This window comes from Agelaius phoeniceus, chromosome 1 (assembly GCF_051311805.1).
Source record: "Agelaius phoeniceus isolate bAgePho1 chromosome 1, bAgePho1.hap1, whole genome shotgun sequence".
Taxonomy (NCBI): domain Eukaryota; kingdom Metazoa; phylum Chordata; class Aves; order Passeriformes; family Icteridae; genus Agelaius; species Agelaius phoeniceus.
Genome location: NC_135265.1, coordinates 69,945,347 through 69,961,833, shown reverse-complemented (window position 1 = coordinate 69,961,833; position 16,487 = coordinate 69,945,347). Strand labels below are relative to the sequence as shown.

The following is a 16,487-nucleotide window of genomic DNA, read 5'->3' as shown; positions in this document are numbered from 1 at the left end:
CTGGTGCAGAGCCTCTGTGTGAATGTGACTGAGCCAAGTGGCTCCTGGGTGGTCAGAAAGTAAAGTTTCCTCAACAACTGGAAATTTGGCTTGAGGCAGCTCTTTATGGGAAAAGATCCTAATTCAGCCATCCTGCCCACTCTTTGGCTGCATGGGCACAAAAGCAGGACATTGAGAGAAAAAGCCAGAACCATCTTCCCCTTGATAGTAACTGAGAATGTGGAGGATGAGGAGAGGACATGCTGTATTTTGTTCAGCCTATTCCCATTTAGTAGACATGCAGGCTGTAGTGGTGAGAAGATTATTCCATGTGGATTATCAGTGACACTTGGTGCTTTAATTCAGCATTTGCAGGGAGGCCTGCACTGAAGTCCCAGGTACAAATAAGGATAGCTCCTGATGAAGTCCCCCTGCCTACTGCCAAGAGACTGGGCTGCAGTGCACAGATCACAAGGACCCCTCTGTGACACATGACAGTGTGGAATGTTCATGTTGCTGGAGCAGGTGTCACCTCTTGGTGATGAAGGTCTGGCTGTTCTCCTCTTGGAACTACTCATCTCAACCCCACAGCAGCAGAGATGGATGAGTGCTGTGGGTTTGCTGTCATGCCACTGCTACCCCAGGTAATGGCAGTGCTATTTTCCACTCCCAGGGATTTGCAGACAATGGATTTGATCAGGGAAACCCCAGAGAAAGCCACAGCACTCTCTTTGCCTTCCTTTTCCTTAAGGTTCCTTGAGATCCAACCAAAAGCATATTAGTATCATACAATGGTTTGGGTTGGAAGGGATCTTAAAGATCATTTAGTTCCAACTCCCAAAGGCATCCAGGGTGGCATTTGGAAAGCAGGTTATGAGGGAATAGCCAGATCCCAGAAAAAGGCAAGACAGAAGGCAGCTTAAGCACACCTCTGCATGAGACAGATTTATGCACTGTCCTGAGTTACATCTCCTAATTACAATCCTGAGGGGATCTTATTGTGGTGGTAGGATCACAGAGCAGTGCAGAGTGTCATAATTTCTACAAATAAACAGGGACCCTGAGGCATATCTAGCTGTTGTCACTCGCCTGGTGTCACCCAGCAGAGTCAGGGGAAGCAGAATTCTGGCTCCCAGCCAGGATTTTGTCCCACTCCCTGTAGCAACATAAGTGATTTAAAGGAAAAAAGCTTGCTAAGTTCAGACTGCACATCTGACCCTACTTGGCAGATTCTCTTCTGGCTGACATGGTCAATTCCTTATCTGTGTGTCTTTCAAACAGAGCCAAGGAGAAAATTAAAAAGGCATAAAAACACCAAACTGATTGACACACACATAAATAAATAGCTGTTAGTGTTTCAGGTTGCTGTATAATCTCACTCCTCACACTGCCTTTTCCAGTGGAATTAATGCTATCCATAAAATACATTCACAAATTTAGATAGCCTGAAAAAAAAAAAAGACCACGGAGCAAGGAGACTCTGGCTACTCAGATGACAGTTTTGCAATAATACTTTTGCAAAGTAGTTGAAAAGGCATATCATTTGAAGGGGACAAAAAAAAAAAAAAAGTATCCTCTTTCCTCTACTCTCTCTCTCTCCCCCACCCATATGACCTACATTCATGGGAAATTCAGTGAAATCAGAGCAAACTCCTGAATTGCTGTGGCATTGCTGAAAGCATAATCCAGAACACAGAAGCACAACCTTTGTGCTGTGAAAGATAACAGTGCATGTACAAAATGATACAAACCCCTGACCATACAAAGATGTGTTATGGGAAACTCTCCAACAAAGATGATTTGTCTGATTTCTCGTATTTCCCAGGATGAAAGTGCTCCTCTTTAGAAAAACTTTGAGCCTCTGCTAAGACAGGTCTGATTGTGAAGAGAAAGACAGCTTTGTCTGCAATAAAGGCAGAGAGGCAGGCTTGCAGAGAACCTCTATGCACCAAAAGCATTTACACTACATGTCTCAACACCTTCCTTCCACTGAAGCACCCCTGCAGCTGTCCTGGTTAATCTGCCCTATGCAGGCAGGGATTGCTGGCACCTCTGCACAGTCATGGAATCCCTCCTTTAATATCAAGATGCAGACTCACCTGATTGCTGCTTGAACAAATCCCTCAGAGTTAGTGAAGCAATGACAATGCTCAACCACACAAACTGCTTCAGTTGAGTATTTAAAACCCTACCAAGCTGCAATTCATGTGCTGCCAGGCCTGCTGATCATCACCACGACAGAACACAAGGTGGAGCCGTGGAAAACAAAGCCTCTCTATACACAGACAGGAACTTACTTGCTCAGTCTGACTGCAGCCACTGCAAAAAGCAGCCCCCAAGCTGCTGTGAGGTCTCCAATTACGTGGGGCTTCCCCTCCCATACAATGTGTTAAGTTACACAGCCCATTATCAATCAAATGAGGATAATTTTGTCCCCATCTTTTGAGGAGGCCTCCAAAGTCTCACCTGATTACTGTGGGTGTGATTTCAGCACAGAAGAACACGCTGAGGCTTCCAACAGCATGTGAAGAGAACATACCCACGATGGAAAACGCAACAGAGAATTTGTCTTTGACACTGTCACTCATACCTGGCAAGACAAGTGTGTTCACAAAAAGTAAGAATGAGGTCAAACTTCTAAGGAAGAAAACAATCAATGAAGTTGATATTACTCTTCTCCCTCAACAGGAATTTGAGTAATTTTGTAATACTAATTTAAAACTGGTATTTATAAAATCCATTCCCCAAACACCTGAGATACAAACACATGAAAAAAACCCATAATGTCATGCCAAAAAATGATAGTGGTCTCTGATTTTTTTATCCTCAGACACCACAGAAAAGGTAAAACCCATGAAAAAACAAAATCTTTGGTCAGTCTTTTAGGCACCAGCCTCTTCCCTCTCATGCTTGACAGACAAGTGGATGCAGGCAGTGTTCCTCAAGCTGCCAAACATCTTGTACAGTGGGGCTTGAGCACTGAAGAGGCTTCCAGGACAAGAGAGGAAAGAACTAGAAGTGCTCCCATCTCTGTGCTAAGCCTCTGCATGTGATCAGTCTGCAACCTCTGTCGTAACTCCCAGCTTGACAACTCTGGGCGAGAACAGCCCATGCCAAGGACGGCGAGGCACTCCTTAAGCCAGGGCTGTTTGCTCAACCCTTTCACAGCTGGATGCCAGCAACGTTTCCAGGAGCAAACAGTGTCTATCAAGCACTTGCAGAAACCCCAGCAAATCTAAACAAAGCTCAAGGAAACTGTCTCTGGCCATGATGACAGTACATCTCTCACCAGATCCCTGCTTGCCACCTCCTGTGGGCAGGGCTGGCATCTCTGACCAGGGTTGCACAAGCTCACGTGGCCTGTCCTGGCCAGCAAGGAGGCCACATCACTCACACACACCATTGCACCATACAAGGGTGCATCATGCCTGACTGGAGCACTGGGGAAAGGACTGGAACTTTGCAGCCAGTGCTCCCTCACCTTTCTACACACACGTCCCAAGGCCTGCCTGAAGAAAGAACTGCTGTGTGCAGTCCCAAGCAGGCATACTCTCTGGCTTGGGTCCAGTGAAAATTAACACCTGCTTTTGTTCTTGCTGAATATATCAGCTGTCAGGAGAGTAAAAGGTGTTTGTGAGCTCTTTGGTTACATCTTCTGAAATGTGCTACAGCTTGCTCGGGGCTAAGCTCTTTCTGCAATGCACCCCAAGTCTGGGGGAGAGAGCAAATTCTGCCAGCTGATGAGGATGTGGGCACAGCACCTTGCAAACCATGGGTCTCTGGCCACTCTTGCATAGCAAGTGAAGCTACACCATTGATGACCTCAGGGAATCATGGCTGCTCAGCAGAACAGACCTTGGAAAAACTGGGCAAGGACAGGTCCGTCAAATCTGATACACAAAGGTACATTTTGTTCCCCTGTAGCTTGTTACTGCATTGCTCCTATAGTACCTCATCTTGGGAAAGCATTTTTTAAGGTGTTTAACTCTCCTTATTTAAAGAGTCCTTAAGGTGTTATAGTCCCCTCTTCTTTTCTGGGAAAAAAAAAAGAAATTCTGAGATTCTTGAACTCAGATTTTGCATCTCAGAAGGAGACTTTCTGAGAAAGCCTTACCCTGTATGTCAAACTCTGGGGGACCTCTGCACCCTCTCTTGACATGCAGAGGTGAGTTCTATGTGGAGGGGATGCTACACAAAGAGGCTGAGCATAGATGAGCAGGCCTGCCTGTCAGTGGGGTCTCAAGGCACTGCACAGAAGTGGACTTTCCCCCTGAACCCCTTTGTGGCAGCAGCTCTGCTCTGGGTGCTTTGGCTGAGGCCTTTTGGATCTACCTGTTCCTGGGGGAGTGCTTCCCACATGATGCAGATTTGTCTGTAAATCATACCTGAGTCTGGAAGTTGACTGTATTTTCCAATCACTGGATCCAAGACCATGGAAATCAGAGAAAGATAAAAAAGAGAAAGGGAGTGAAAACAAGAACATACAGTTTTTATATGTTTATTTATCTGAGAAAAAAAAAGGGTAAATTCCACATGCCACCTTAGCCCCACCCTCTGACTCCCAATTCTTTCCCATGCCAAAACCTTCACATCTTTCCCTGGCCACCAGATAGGACATGCTGTGTCCAGGCACATCTCAGCTGGAGGACAGCATGCTAATGAGACAGTGATAACAAACCAGCAGTAAAGCATATTTAAAAGCCCCAGAATTACCACTGGGATTAACACAAAAGCCTCTTTGTTGTTAATGAAGGGGGAGAAGAGAAAATGCCCTCCTGCTGCAGCCCTGAGGGAATGGCCAACAGAAGCTTGGGTTAGAGAGCAAAATCTGGGCATCAGTGCTGTCAGACTGGTGGGAGACCTATTACTCTCTAAAACCATGAGCTAATGGTCCATGTGTCACACTAGCCACCAAAACTAACCACACAGGAGCACATGGCAGCACTGGGCAGCAAGGGGAAGGGCATCAGCACAAGCTGGGCACAGCTCTGCTGGTCATCTCCCATCCTGATTCTGTGACTTTCCAGATGACACTCCAGAGTTCAGAGGAGGGGTCAAACAAGGAGAGCTTCAAGGTCTGCTGCAGGCTTGTGGCCGGTGGAGAATACCCCTCTCCTTCTCACCATTCTCAAATACTGATTTCATTTTCCGATTACACCCAAATTATGCTAAATTAAAACATGCAAGATGCTGTGACAGATTTCATAATAAACAGGATCACTGCTTCTCTCCAAACAATATCTAGTTCTTCTGAGGAAGAGGTGGCATGGTCAAGAGTGGGGAGAGCTGCTCTGAAGTTTGAGGCTGCCTTTCTCTCCTCTTCCCACAAAGAAAAGAGTGGAGTCAGAAAGGCTGACAAGGGGCACTGCATTGAGAGTGCCAGTGTAGCACAAAACACTTAAAGCCATGCCTGATCTTCTGGCAACTTGGCTCACAAAACCACCTAAACCTGTTATGGAAAAGGTTGTAATGAGTCCTACAGGGTGTGGCCTCCCACCTCCCTCATAAATTTATTTTGAAAAAATGCAACCAGATTTTCGTGGCTCTGGAGCAGACTAAGGGCTCTGACACACTGTGTCTCAACTAAGCAAGTGTGTGTATTGCCACAACAGCCTCAACAAACATGTCCCATCCTTAAAACAAAAATTAAAATGGGCAAATTCAGTGTAGAGAGACCCTGATGGACACCCACAGAAGAACATGGAGTTCTGGGAGGTTGCACACATGCACAGTGTGAATGTGCATGTGAATGGTCTCAGTCCATCAACAGACATGGTGAGGTGCAGCAGGGGGCTTCTCCCACTCTCAGCTAGGATTGCTGGACATGGTAAATATGTGCTCAAGGGGAATGAAAACATCTGCGCCAAGCTGGGAGCAAACACACATGATGCTGGAGTTTCCTCCATGTCATGAAAGAGGTTCCCTGTTTCCCTCCTACACTCCCACAAATAACTTGTTTGCTAAAGGCAAACTTAGTAAATGCCTCCGGGAAACAGAGTCTGTAAATATGAACAATTCCTGTTGGCTCAGAGCTGCCCTCAGTATGCAAGTGTGTGAAAGCTTTCCATCCTCAATGCAAAAAGCTCTTTCTTAAGGCCCTCAATTATTTCTAAATTTAGAATTTAAAACCAGCAACAGCCAGTGTTCTGGTATTCGTCTCACATCCAGTTTGTCCAAAGTATGTCTCAACCCTCTTCCCCCTTCCTTGGGGTGGGGTTTTATGGGACAGGGGTCTAATGATTGGACACTGTGAGAGAGGCAAAGCACATTCCAGATTCCCTCTGCTTCAACACCTCTCTGATTCATCAAGTTCAACCTCCTCAAGCAATAAAAAATGAAGGGAATAGAATAAAATTGAAAAAGGAAAGGGAATATTTCTATAGCAGTTTTAATAGCTGAAGCAGCTCAAAAGGGCCACACAAAAGTTATTGCCTGCAAAGGAAGAGGTGGGACACTCACTTTTTGCAGGAACAACAATTTCAAATGCTGTGTCCCTTTCCAAAGCCATGTGTATACATTCACATGGACTATACATACACGGTGTGTTAAAAGTGGGGTCTTTCAGCTGAACCATTCCTGTGCTACCTTTTTATTACTTCTTCATAGCAAGATGCTAAGAGCAAGCAGAGGACATACACCTACTGCTTTAATTTCTGCATGGTTTGGAGGCCACTTGAGAAGCAGACTTGAGTGGGAAAGTTTTCCCTTCCCAATCTCGATATAGCTCTTTCCCTGGCGGATGCTTCACTAAAATAAAATGGAAAGCATTTCTTGTTTCCTTGCTTTTTTTCTTGGTGACTACCCCGGATACAGCACCAAAGCTCAATAAGCTTCACCATGGGAATCATCCAGAATACAATGCCTTTTGTTAATGAGCCTGAGAAACAAGTGTTTGGGGAAACCTTCAAACAAACTCAGATTCTAAAACTATGCAGGTGTATCACATGACAAATCCGGGACAGACAAAGGAAATGCCAGTATTTCCTGGTCCCTTGTTTGCATGTCAAGCTTGTGTGGTCCTGAAAAGCTCTCATCTCCAACTTACAGTTGAGAAGGCCCAGCTGCAGAAGTGATGCCAGAGCTGTAAGTATCATAAAGAGCAGGAGTCCTCCTCTCCTGCCCAGAAAGCCAACCACAGGGCACATGGCCAGGCAGGATGCCAGCGCAATCCCGGCCATGGTGTAGTAGTCTGCGTAGAAGTTGTGGGTAATCGCCATCTTCGCTTCGTGCCCCATCATACTTTTTGCAAAACAGTGGTGTATGCCATAACCAGTCAGCCTGGGGGAAACAGGAGAGGGCAAGAGAGACCATTGCTGAGAGGGCAGAACACACACTGCAGTGTTATTCACTGTGAGGAGGCATTAATGCAGGAGTACAACACCCTAAGTTCAGAAGCTTATCTCTAGGTGCTACTGTGAAAGTAAGCATTGATAAAAAGAAGCAAAAGAAAAAAAAAAATCTCCGTTCAACCAAATATTTACTGACTTTATTCATTTAGCTGCTGCTCATGGTATGATCAAGGCATGGGGATCTTTAGAAGAACTCCTAGTGCATGGTAGATTTTCCCATTGTATTTGAGAAATCCCATTCCCAGAGGAGCACATCTCTCTGTTCCCAGTGCCCCTGCTGACAGTACAGAGCCAGAGCTGCTGTGAAGAAGTAGCCTCTGTGCTAGGACAGCAAAACACCAGGAACACCCACCTGCCTGTGGCATTTGGTCATACTAAATACAAGCATTACACCTCACTTCCCAAGCTAACCTGGTAAAACTGAAATCCCCTGAGAAAGGAGTGTTTGAAGTTGTATGTGCTGCAATGATTATTACAATTATGAAACAATAAGATCTAATTCAGTCTACACATTTACACCACCCTTCACAGCAATGTGTCTCCTCCTCTTCAAAAAATTTCTTTGAGATGCCACTGATCAACATCTTACCATCACATTTCACACATCTTTCTCCTGTCTCACCCTCTGCCTCCAAAAAATGGAAAAGAATAAAAGGAAGAAAGAGAAGGGGGCTGAAGGTACAAAAGTCTGATGAGAAGCCCCAGCTTCACCCCTGATGTGGTACAAAACAGCAGCAGGGATGCAACAGGAGAGGTCAATGCTCTCAACTGCACCCATCACAGCTCAAGTACCTCTGCCAGGAAGAACCTCTTGTCCCTGGCACTTATACAAGACAAATCTCATGGCACAAATTAACAGTGCTTGAGAGAGTGGGAGGCACAGATCCAGGTCTCCAAAAAAAAAAAAAAGAAAAAAAAAGAAAAAAAAAAGAAAAAAAAAGAAAAAAAAAAGAAAAAAAGGCAGGTACATTACACTGATGCACTTCTATACTTCTGAAGTTCAGGAATTTGAAGCTCTGTCAGTATAAATTGGGTATCCAAATAAGCATAGAAACAGCTGTGGGGCTGTGCAGACCCTGAGTGCAGCATGACAGCCCACGGCCTGAGGAGCTTTTCTTGCAAATTTGTGAATCAATGCTCTAGTTTAAAACCCCACCCTCAATACCAAACACCTTGCCCCTGATAAAAACCTAATACAAGTGCTTCCTGTTACACAAAATTGACTTTTGCTTTGAATAACTAGATTATAGCTGACTCCTCCCATAAGAGAAATATTAATCAGCAAAACAAGTAGTAATAAAAGGGCAGAGTTAACCAGCTTTTCTTCTGTCTTTCTCTTCTATGCATGCAAACACAGTTGTAGAAGTTGCTATTGAGATCATGACTTATAAAATAAATTATTTAATCATTTGGACTTTGCTTTCCAGCCTGTTCCCTAAGAATTACTCTATTCTCTTCACTTGGTGATCAGCTCAGAATTGTTACTTTTAAAATTGAATCCTTGTCTTCCTTAATTTCTTTTTGTTCCCTGCAGAAGGTTCCTTCTCCATGAACTAAGAATTTAGCACAGCCCTGTCTAACAGGAGTAACAGAAGTAAAATTAATTTTTTTTCCACCCCTTAAAAAAAACCATGAAATCTATTTCCTCAGATGTACATCTGCTTCATGCTCTGCTTGGATGCAAACAGCCTTCATGTGCTAATGCCAGAAATTATTTTTTGGACTGCCTAGATCTGATTTAAGGAATTTCCAAATATGCAAATTAATGTGGGTGAGGGAGAAGGGGAGAATTCCCCATGTAAGCAGTTTTCACAAATACATTTAACACCGTCTACCAAATGTAATTGGTGAGTATAAGAAGAAAGGACTCTTTCAGAACAGAGGTAGTCCCTCACTGGTGGGTGGAAGAGAGACACAAAACTCATAAAACCAGAGTTGGTTCTGCAACAATTACGCTGGAGACTGACCCCTGAAGTCTGTGTGCTTGTGAATGACTACTTGCCCAGCATGGGGGCTGTCCCCTCTGGGTGCTGACTGATCCATAAGCCTGCTAACAGCAGTGAGGGCTGCAGAGCAGTGCCCTGAAGTGAGGAAGAAAAAGCCACAAGAGAGCTACATACTTTGAAACCTAGCAGAGAAAGGGGATTCCCAGCCTTCTCCAGCCCCACCTCCAATTTGAAAAGAAAACCATGAAAAATTCAAATGGGCATTTTACAAGGTGGAAAAATTAGAAAATGCACTGCTGGTGCCCTTCCAGAATTTGCAAGTTAATGTATTTCCTCTTTACAAGGTGTCAGTTCTGCACAGAAGATCTCAGAACCTGTAACCTGCAAAACCCTCAGGCTGATGCTTGTTTTTGCCCACATGAGCATGTCCAAACTGAAGCCTTAGGAGGCAAGCATCACATTGTCCTGTTGGAGACTGCACATTCCCCCTGTGACCCCCTGCACATAATTTGGGAGTGCTGAGGCACTTTGTAATCTGCCTTTGAAGACCCACCAAGCACAGCTGTTATACGAGGGAGCAACTTGTATTTACTGGCAAGCACCATCTTCCTCTGCACCACAGCCCTGTCAGATGTAAACAACTTGAACCTGTACTCCTGGGGCATGAATGGTTTCCAAACTCCCACCTGGGATGCCAAGCAGATGTGTGCATGCATGGGCACTTATCAGCACGTGGCCACACCAGACCACTGGTGACAGCAACACAATTGCAGCATGGCACCTGAGATGCAGTTCTGCTGCCTGAAACAGCCACTGAGCTCCTCCATGTTTGCCATAAAAACATGGTTCCCTGCAACAGCTTGTGTTTTTCCAGGATCATTTATCAGAGATGTTAGTGAAGGGTCCCACAGTAGGAAATAGTGGAGCTCCCTCATCACTTCCCATTGCTGCTCCAGTTCACTGACCACACAGATATTTAAACAAAGAGATTGCACTTACGAGTTCACACACAACACTACGATGTTTTTCCACAGGTTCCTTGTTCCCACCACTTTAACAATGCAGACTTTCTTTGGTCTCCTGGTGATTTCCTTTTCCAGCTCTGAAACAAACCAAATCAGAATTATAATTTCACTGAGGAGAATGAGAAGATTTACTTGTGAACTAAGATATTCTGAGGGATGTTCTGGAGAGCAGAACACTATTGATTACATTTATAGGAGCTATAAAAACACTGAACTACCTGCCTAAAGTCCAGCACAGGTTCCTCCTTTTCTTCCAGGCTTCTCTTCATCTTCTTGGGGCAAAAGAAGTAAGAACTCCATACTCCAAACATCCTCCCAGTTAAAAATGTGTATGTTAAGTGGGAGCATTATGGAGCTTGACCCCAACAAGCATAATAGCAAATTTCTTGAAGAACTTCAGGATTCTGTTAATTTTTAGAACCCTCCACAGGGAGGACTGCACTCATGCAGCTACAGGCTCTGCCCCCATTGTGCAATGCATACCTAAAAAGCCATGGAAAGGACTGGAGCTCAAACTCATTTTTCATGGGTCATCTTTTGTAGTTTGTTCAAATGCAAGCTTGAGAATGCAGTGGCTAGGACATTATGTCAGCTCATCCATCTTCCACTCCACTCCCTTTTCAAATATTTAAAAATATTCTGATGGATGTCCTCAACCTTAAGCCATTTCCTTAAAGAAAAATCATTGGGCATCAGCAGCTGTGGTGTCTTTGCATTTCAGAACTAAAACACCACCATATCCTTCCAGTTCTGGGCAGCTTCAAGTGAACTTTTCTTTGCAATGCTGAAATAACTTACAAGCCTTACAAATGCTGCCCCTGATACCTTGTTGGCATGGGACAATAATGAAGGGCACTGTTTATTTCCCAATTATCCTTAAGTTGGAGTTTGAACACCTACCTAAGCGTGCCAAAGCAGCCACTGTTTCCAAGCTACCGGATCAGTGGGCAATAAGTCCAATAAAAGCAGGAGGAGCTGTAGCTATAAAGAAGCATCACAAAAATAATGCCCACCAAGAGCACAGACTAGGTCTGTTTTCTGGGGTAAAAGCTTTTACTGCTGCTTTCCTTTTTTTTTTTTTCCTTTTCCCCTCACTGTGTTCAAAGGCAGCAGCATGGCCCTGTTGTGAAGGGTGCATGAGTTCTCTTCGTGCATACACAATGAGCTTGGGTGTCCTCAGCTGCCCACACTGGCCTTGCCTGCCCTGACCTCTGCCTTACTCTGCTGAATAGCAGCTTCCTAAAGAGATGCAAGACAGGAGAAAATAAAAGCAAGCTGGGGGGGAAGGGGGGATTTAAAAAAAAAAAAGTCACCTGAATTTACAAATGAAACAAAAACCACATTTGCCAGCTATTATTTGAAAAGTGCATCACAAAAATAATAAATCAAGCAAACACTATTTACATGCAAATACTTGATCTACTAACTGCTCACAGGTCACTTCTGGTCTTCTCTCTAGAGTAATTACTGGGAAGGCTTCTGACAAAAGCAGCAAAGTGTATTTTACATTAGTGATTGTATTTAGGCAGAATATTGCTATACTACTTTCCTAACTACCTGATAATGGCCATTTCTCCCCAGAATCTATGCAGCACACAAAAGCAGAAAAACTAAGGTGGAACAATAGAAAAAAATTAGTTAAATAAATATTTGTATTACAGAAACCCTCTTCAGACTCAGCAATGGATCGGGCCCATATTAAAATATAAGCGATAAAAAAATTGGAGCCTAATCTCAAAGAACAAGGTCAAAATCATTTTTGTAGCAAGATTCTAGGAAGGAATAAGTGGGAACAAAATAATTCAGAACAATTGAAGCAGTTAGTAAAACATAATTATAAAGGCCATGATTGAGTCCAGGCCAAACCTTCTACAGAAAAAAAATCAAAGCAAACACTAGAAGAAGCACAAGGGTTTTGAAAGGCTGTTGGTGGGTGTTAACTATTTCAGCTGAAGGGCAACAATAAAAATCACTACCCAAACAACACATACAGCACAGATTTCAAAAGGGTTCACTCTCAAACTAAGAATGACCAGATCTGGCCTATAAAGTAAAACATCTCATCCTCTGTACAGCAGAAGGTAAATATGCCAGATTTTCTTAATCTGATAGGGTTTTTTGTTTGTTGGTTTCTCAGAGAAATCTTTACTTTTTTCTTTCAAGACAGAGAGTAGCCTGACTTGTAAACACATGCTGTACTGAGCCACAACTCAATAAAATCAAGAGAAGCAATGATCAACTTGGCTACACTTTTATTTGCAACCAACCATTATTGCGCCCTCCACTCCTGTTTTGTTCATATATCATGTCTTCCTATAATCAATATGTTCTTTGTTTATTGTCATGCATCCTTCTCACCTGCACTCAGGCCCCCCTTTTAAACCTTCTCATAAGTCAGTGCTTCTGAACTAGTTCCCACCAGTGTTTTTTTCACTGAACTGCTGTTCTGCCCTCAAGTAAAGGCTCACTTGGTTATGTGAACTGTCAAACAGCTCCTGTGGCAGCTGCAGTGAGGATCACACATGACAGGGGAGCTCACCCCTTCTCTACCCTACTCATGCAGCAGTCCTTTTTGCAGTGGACCCTTATTCTGCTTTTGTGGGGGTTATACGCCATGGACACATCACAGCATCATACAAAAATGTCTTGATTCCAGATGTAACATCATTACAAGCATTTAAAAACAAACAAACAAACAAAAAAAAAGAGAAAAAAAAAAGAAAAAAAAGAGGGGAAAAAAGAATCTGGTCTCAAACCTTACACCAAAGAATGCAAACAGAACCTAGCTTTTTATTGAGGGCCTTGTGACTTAACCAGCTATTTACACCTCCATCCCTCTATGATGTTGTTAAAACTCCAAATCTAAGTCACCTGCTTTAGGTGAATGATTTGCCTCCAAGTTTCCAACACAATCCATCTTTCTGATGGCTTTCTCCCTCCTTTGCTTCTATGAATACTAGTGAGATATTCACCAAAAATCTCCATTGCAAAATTAATGACCTGCAATAACCAAAATATCATTCTAATAAGAAAAAATAAGCTATGTGACTTGCAAAAAAGCCATCAACTACAGAACTGGCTCTCATGTAAGCGACCTGCTGTCTTTGGAGGGAGCCTGCCTGCATGAAAGGAGCTGCTCCAACTGACTTTGATGAGCATCAGGAGAGTGGCAGCTCTCAGGCTGACTTCATAGGTCAAAGTTAAGATATTAAAAGGCAAGCCAAAGCCTATTAAAGCCTCACAGAAGCAAACTATTTTCTTTCAAAACTAACACCAGAAAAACTCCCTGTACCCCCAGCTTACTCTTTGATTTTACACCGAAGTCACCAGTACAGAAAAATTAGCATTAAATGTTTCAATTTGGATTTACCAAAAGGTAGAGTGTGGAATATAAGAATATTTCTATGCATTTATTCAGAGGCCACTAATAAGTTTTCCCATACTCCAGAGCCCACACACACTCTAGGCTTCCCATTCAGGGACTCAGTAGGAAAACTGTCAACAAGCTAACTCTTTACATCTCAGTGGAAATTAGAACTATTCACTGGCAGACTTTAAAAGTCTCATGGGAAGGGGAACCCTACCAGCTCCCAGCTCTCAAAGCTGCTAAATTCTCAAGACACCCTCTGCATTTCAGGAGTATGCCTTTCAAAATCAGAAAGTATCTTTAGAGCCTTCAGATGAAGCCACCCATCTCTGCATCACTTGGCATAGACAAAACAGACAAAAGCCCCAATCAAGCCACAGAAAAATTGTGTCCAAAATGACAAGTGTCCTGTGGTGATGGACTTTTGCTGGATTTTTCTGGCTGCTAAATGATACTGTCAGTAGCTCTTTGAACATGAAAAGATCTATGGAAGCCTAGCACAGAGACTCAATCAATCCCTGGAGCATGACAGCTCTGCAGCAGGAGGTGGACCAGTCTGAAACACAGAGGTGAAGCAATCTATTCTCAGGCAGGCAGAGTTCCTGGTACACAGGTTTATTTATACCTTCCAGGACTTTTGTCCAGCTCTCAAGCCATACACAGAAATGATGAGATAGGTAAAATACTGACTGATGGGGAGAGAGAGATAAGGGATAGAAAAATAGAAATCATAAGCAGATGGCAGGACATTAGTAGTGGCATGACTCATCTTATTTAAAAAAAAAAATCTTGTTTAATAATCTGAGTAGAGAGCTTGGCAAAAACCTCAGAAAGGTACCAGTAAGGTCTGCTGGTGACAAAGTGAGGCACTACCTTACTATCAAGTGTAAGTACAATGCAAATGAGCCATTGGAGGAACTGGGTGAGCTTGAGATCCAGCATGTGGCAAAAGCAAGTGAAAATGTGAAATATAATGCAAAATTCTCAGTCATTAAGGGGAAATGTTCCTGGTGGAAGATGAGCAAAACCTGTGTTGGACTTTGTTATGTACTACTTGAACACAAGTGACTATATGGCACCAGTTTAATGCAGCCATGAGGTATTTGCAATTCAGACAATGAAATACTGGAATTCCTTTACAATTCTGGTCATCAATATTTGAGAAACTAAAGCTTTGGCAAGCTGGAGTATTGTATTTATAAAAGGAGAGGCGATAAAAGAGAACTTCATCTCAGTACAGGAACAGGGCTGCTCTCTTCTCATATAGCATGAGGAAAAAGAGATTTAAGATAGGCACAGACAGGAGCAAATGGGAAAGGGGAAAAAGAACAAACCCAGACAGCTATTGTATATTTGAATTGAATGCTAAAATGCACCTGCAGCACAAGAGGAATATGGAGACTGGAATGGCTTTCTAACCAAAGCACCAGACATAAATACTAACAGCATTTAAAATGAACCTCCTTTCATGAGAGCAACTCTGTAACTCCAGGACTCTAACAGCTAAGGACTGATTGCAAGGATTTATTTGAATCCTCTATTTCTAATTACATTCAAAAAAGATCGAAAAGTCAGACATAAGGCTGCTGTTGCAATCTTCAGTTGCTCATGTGCATTATGACACAGTGTTTAGATGATCACACATTAGTTTTTCCCCCAGAATGTTCACTGCAGTCATTCAAGGGGCAGATATTAAAGACATGTCTACCTTTCCCAATCAACATGGGAAAGTCTCATTGTCCAAACTTCCCAGTGAGTACAAAAAATAATAGATTTCCTTAGAGACATTCCTACAGTGCTGTCAGAATATATATATACTTCATAAATGCAAATCTCTACCAACTTCTTGTACGAGTAATAGCAAAGATTACTCCTGTTTGGAAGCAGGAAGATAAAATAGAGAAGACTTGTGTCCACAATGAGAAAAAATCATGCAGCAATACCCCTTGTAGGTGTTGATATAAATGCTCCCATCTTTCTGCAGAACAAGCCCCAGAATTACACGCTAGAGACAGACACTGAAGAAATTGTGGTTAGTGACAGCACTGAAAGGGCCTGATTCCAGGGAAATCTCCATCATTGTACAAGAACATCCCTGACAGATCCAGAGAATGAGTACAGCTCTTCAGGAGGTATTCAGCTTCATTTCCCCAGCACTGTCCTTTTTCCCTCTGCAAGCCTCTGCCTCATTCACTACACACCTTCCAAATTCTGCAACAAATGAGGAACAGACAACAGCTTCATTCCCACATCATCGTCCATCCTATGCACTGATTCGTCCATCCTATGCCCTGTGGAAAAAATAGGTTGTAATCATGTTATTAAAGGCTGTATCATCATGCCTTCATGCCAGGAGGCCAAGCAGGGGTTGCCCAGGCAACCTGACTTCTTGCATTTCCCAGAGCATGACTTGTCAATGCCTTCTAGCATCACCAGTATTAAAAAAAAAACAAACCAACAACAACACAAAGAGCACCTCCAATGTCCTTGTGTGGAGCTGTGGCCATCAGGAGGTTGCAGGTACTCACACATGCATTGCTGCTCTCTGTTGTGGGAACTATGGAGGGAACCCCAGCAAGCTGAGCAAGCAAGTTGGGCAGCAGGGAGGGGTGAAGCAAACATTTTAGGAGTGGATTTTGCAAAGGAAGAGTTCTAAGAATGAATCCTTAGGCTTGGCAGCTTGCTCTGGAAGGAGGGGTGAGCATATGATTGCAGCCCCTTTGGTCTCCATGCTCTAGCTCTCCTCTGCTCTTCCTCTACAGAATGCTCTTCCTCCATTGCTTTCCCCCAGTCCCTTGTTGCCCTTGCCTCTCTAAGTCCC

General features: G+C 43.4%; 1 protein-coding gene across 2 annotated transcripts in view; it reads right to left on the bottom strand.

The window, feature by feature from the left end:
- Positions 1–16,487, bottom strand: part of SLC22A23 (solute carrier family 22 member 23) — a 109,993-nt gene that overhangs the window by 7,285 nt on the left and 86,221 nt on the right. Inside the window, exons 6-10 of one of the 2 annotated variants that reach the window (XM_054644412.2) lie at positions 15,868–15,957; positions 10,274–10,376; positions 7,025–7,257; positions 4,365–4,397; positions 2,446–2,569 (exon numbers count right to left, since the gene is read on the bottom strand). In XM_054644412.2, coding sequence (XP_054500387.1) covers positions 2,446–2,569; positions 4,365–4,397; positions 7,025–7,257; positions 10,274–10,376; positions 15,868–15,957 — 583 coding nt within the window. The remainder of the gene's footprint in view (positions 1–2,445; positions 2,570–4,364; positions 4,398–7,024; positions 7,258–10,273; positions 10,377–15,867; positions 15,958–16,487) is intronic. The other variant, XM_054644420.2, reaches the window with a different exon arrangement.